This window comes from Stenella coeruleoalba, assembly GCF_951394435.1.
Source record: "Stenella coeruleoalba genome assembly, chromosome: 15".
Classification (NCBI taxonomy): domain Eukaryota; kingdom Metazoa; phylum Chordata; class Mammalia; order Artiodactyla; family Delphinidae; genus Stenella; species Stenella coeruleoalba.
The window spans coordinates 47,552,762-47,556,053 of record NC_137161.1 but is presented as its reverse complement, the minus strand read 5'-3'; the positions used below and the strand labels follow the sequence as shown (position 1 = coordinate 47,556,053).

Below are 3,292 nucleotides of genomic sequence, written 5' to 3'. Positions count from 1 at the left end.
TGGGGGGTGGTGGTGTGGATCTGCCTCACAATGACCTGTCTGAGCCCTCACCCATGTCACATTTTAGCATCTGTTTGGCCAATAAGACTGCGGCACACAAACCAGTCTCATTCCCCACTTGGCCGCTCCTTTTATGTCACAATATGAACTTGTGGATATTAATCTGGCTACAGCTGCTCACAAACCAGTTGGCAAGGTCAAGAGGACCAGCACAGTAAGATGTGGAAGAGAATCGACCGTCAACTCAAGATCAAAGCAGGGGATGGGCCTCCGGCAAGCCAGCTCAAGGAATTGGGTCCAGCTCAGGAACTCACTGTGCCACACCCTGTAGTGCTGTCAGAGTTCCAGAGCTTCCCTGTGTTTGAGGACATCAGTCATCACATCAAAGAAGTGGGGGCCCAGCTGGTAAAGAAAGTCAATGCCATCTTTCAGCTGGACATCACCAAGGATGGGAAGACCATTCTGAAGTGGACCATTGATCTAAAGAACGGCTCTGGGAACATGTATCCAGGACCCGCCAGGCTCCCAGCGGACACTGTCTTCACAATCCCGGAGCCTGTCTTTATGGAGCTGGTTTTCGGCAAAATGAACCCTCAGAAGGCTTTCCTTGCTGGCAAGTTCAAAGTGAGCGGCAAAGTTCTGCTTGGCCAGAAGCTGGAGAGGGTTTTCAAAGACTGGGCTAAGTACTGAGCCTGCAAAAATACCAAGGAAATGACCAGCACTTCCCTCTGATTATAATGTTGAGCGGAAATCATGCTTCAGCTGAAGATTAAAACAAAAAGTATTCCATATTTTTTCTCCAATTCTTCCTATTCAAGTTTAATGAATTTTTCTGCTGATGTGTAAATTTGGAACGAGGGTTCTAGAGCAGTAAAGAGTGTTGGAGTGTATCACCTAAAATCTTTGTCTTTTTCTTTTCTTAGGTTCATTTATGTCATAATATGCTAGGGTGAAAGCCCCAGGTAGAGAAATGGGTGGTTTTGATGGTTGGATTTAAATGCTCCAGTGATTGAGTTCCTGGGACTTTTGTTTTGTTTTGAGTCTGGTGCTTTGGGAAAGAAGTGGTAACCACCACTGTGCAGGTCTGCATTCCAGTCAGTAGCTTGGTTCTTCGAGGAGACCTTAACGCGGGTGGCAGCGTTCTAAGAGGGTGGGTTCCAGAGCTGTGTGGATGGAGTGAGGCCATCGAGAAGTTGCACTCTCGGCGTAGTGTGACTTCTGACGGATTTAATTCCAGGAGAGTCAAAGGGCTTGAACGATGTTCTGGGCTATTTGTGTTTAAGCCAGAACATGCATCAGATTGCCTGGAAGCCCAGATTGCTGGACCCCCCCTCAGAGTTTCAACTCTGTAGGTCTGGACTGGGGAGATGCGCATCCCCAGGTGATGCTGGTGGGACCTCCTGCCGTTCATGCATAGCTCTCGGTATTGATCATAACTGTTCTACTCTAGACCCATAAGATGCTGCCATCATATGAAGATCTGCTGCAGGCAGATCACACGGCCCGCTTGGGGGCCACTTCTGGAGTGTCAGGAGCTTGTGTGCAGAGCATTTTTTTTTTTTTTTTTTTTTTTTTGCGGTACGCGGGCCTCTCACCACTGTGGCCTCTCCCGTTGCGGAGCACAGGCTCTGGACGCGCAGGCTCAGCAGCCATGGCTCACCGGCCCAGCCGCTCCGCGGCATGTGGGATCTTCCCGGACCGGGGCACGAACCCGTGTCCCCTGCATCAGCAGGCGGACTCTCAACCACTGTGCTACCAGGGAAGCCCCGCTCAGAGCATTTTACAAAATCAGAGGTCATGCTGGGAGACTTTCCCTGCTGGGAACCCTCTCCGTACACTGGGAGGACTGGAATGGAGCGGCTGCAGCCTGATGTGGCCTCCTCGTGAGTGTGTGGATCATTGGTTCCCATGTGACCAGCGTGTACCTTATCTTGTAGGTTAAATACACACAGTGTGGACCCTCTGAAACCTGCATGGGAGCTCCATGAAAATGGCCGTGATCAAACACATGCCTACCAAATGATCCAGCTGTTCCATTCCTAGACACTTTCCCAAGTACAAAAATTTGTACGTGAATGTTCACAGCAGCTGTATTTGTGATTGTCCCAACCTGTAAATAAACCAAATGTCCACCAATGGATGGACAAATCATGGTCTGTCATATCCTGGAATAGTGCTCAGCAGTGAAACGGGATGAGTTTTTGACGTGGGCACAAGTACACAATGGATGTCAGAACTGTGCCGAGTGAACGAAGCCAGAGAAAACCAAGTATGTACCATATGATTCTATTTACATAACATAGTAGAAAATGCCAGCTGTAGTGGCAGAAAGAAGATCAGTGGTTGCCAGGAGACAGGGATGGATGGGGAGTGGGTAGGGCTGGGGGGGTATTATAAATGGCTATGAGGAAACTTGGGGGTGATGGATATATGTCCTGATTGTGGCGGTGTTTTCACAGGTGCATATGTAGGTCAGACATCAAGCTGTGCACTTTATATACACGTAGGCAGCTTATTATGTGTCAGTATAACTCAATAACACTGTTTTAAAAGCCTCCTGCCTTCATGCAAAATGAAGTTGTTATAAGAGAATTGAAGATTTAATGCTTCTCTGGGTATGAGTCATCTGACCTCATCGTGTGTCTGTCTTCCACTTTCACTGACCTGATGCCCCTGCACAGGCTCCCTAAGTTCTCCATGTCGGAACGAGGCAGAGCGAGCGCTCACTGCTGACAAAATCTCATCCTCTCAGAGGGATGCGAAGAGACCATTTGTTGAGTTGACGTTTAGCGCTGTGGTCAGGAGTCGCTGACGGTTTGGGTGTGGGACGTGGAACACCCCCTAGTTTCTTGGCTCACCTGGGTCACTCGGCAGGTGAGGGGGGGTGAGCAGTATGATGTTGCTGCCAGCGCCCCCACCCAGGGCCATGGTGGGCATCTGAGAGGCTTCAGATGATATCAGATACCGTTGATATCCACGCTTACCTTACCTGGTCCAGGCCCCGCTGTTCAAGCTGTATTAGAAGCGTCAGGCACGGCTGCGCAGGCGTTTGGGGGCTGCTTTTAGGGACATGGCTCGCCCGAGCCTGTTCCCTGAGCGGTCCTGCTCGTACCTCTGGGGATTGGCCCTAAGACGGGGTTGCTTGGAGCTGGGGAGGGGATGGGGAGGGGAGTCAGGACGGGAGGGGTTACAGAGGGTCGTGCCTGGACTGGCATCTGACCACAGGCTGGAAGGGACCTGTGACCCATCATCACTTGGGACAGAAACATGACTCAAACCAGTTAGGTTCCTT

The 3,292-nt window shown here is 50.4% G+C and overlaps 1 protein-coding gene across 1 annotated transcript; it reads left to right on the top strand.

Moving 5' to 3' along the window:
• Positions 1–219: 219 nt before the first annotated feature.
• SCP2D1 (SCP2 sterol binding domain containing 1) lies at positions 220–690 on the top strand (the record flags this gene model as incomplete). The annotated part of the gene is made up of 1 exon (XM_079945797.1): positions 220–690. One exon carries the CDS (start codon positions 220–222, stop codon positions 688–690), a length of 471 nt encoding a protein of 156 aa, XP_079801923.1.
• Between the last annotated feature and the right edge of the window lie 2,602 nt (positions 691–3,292).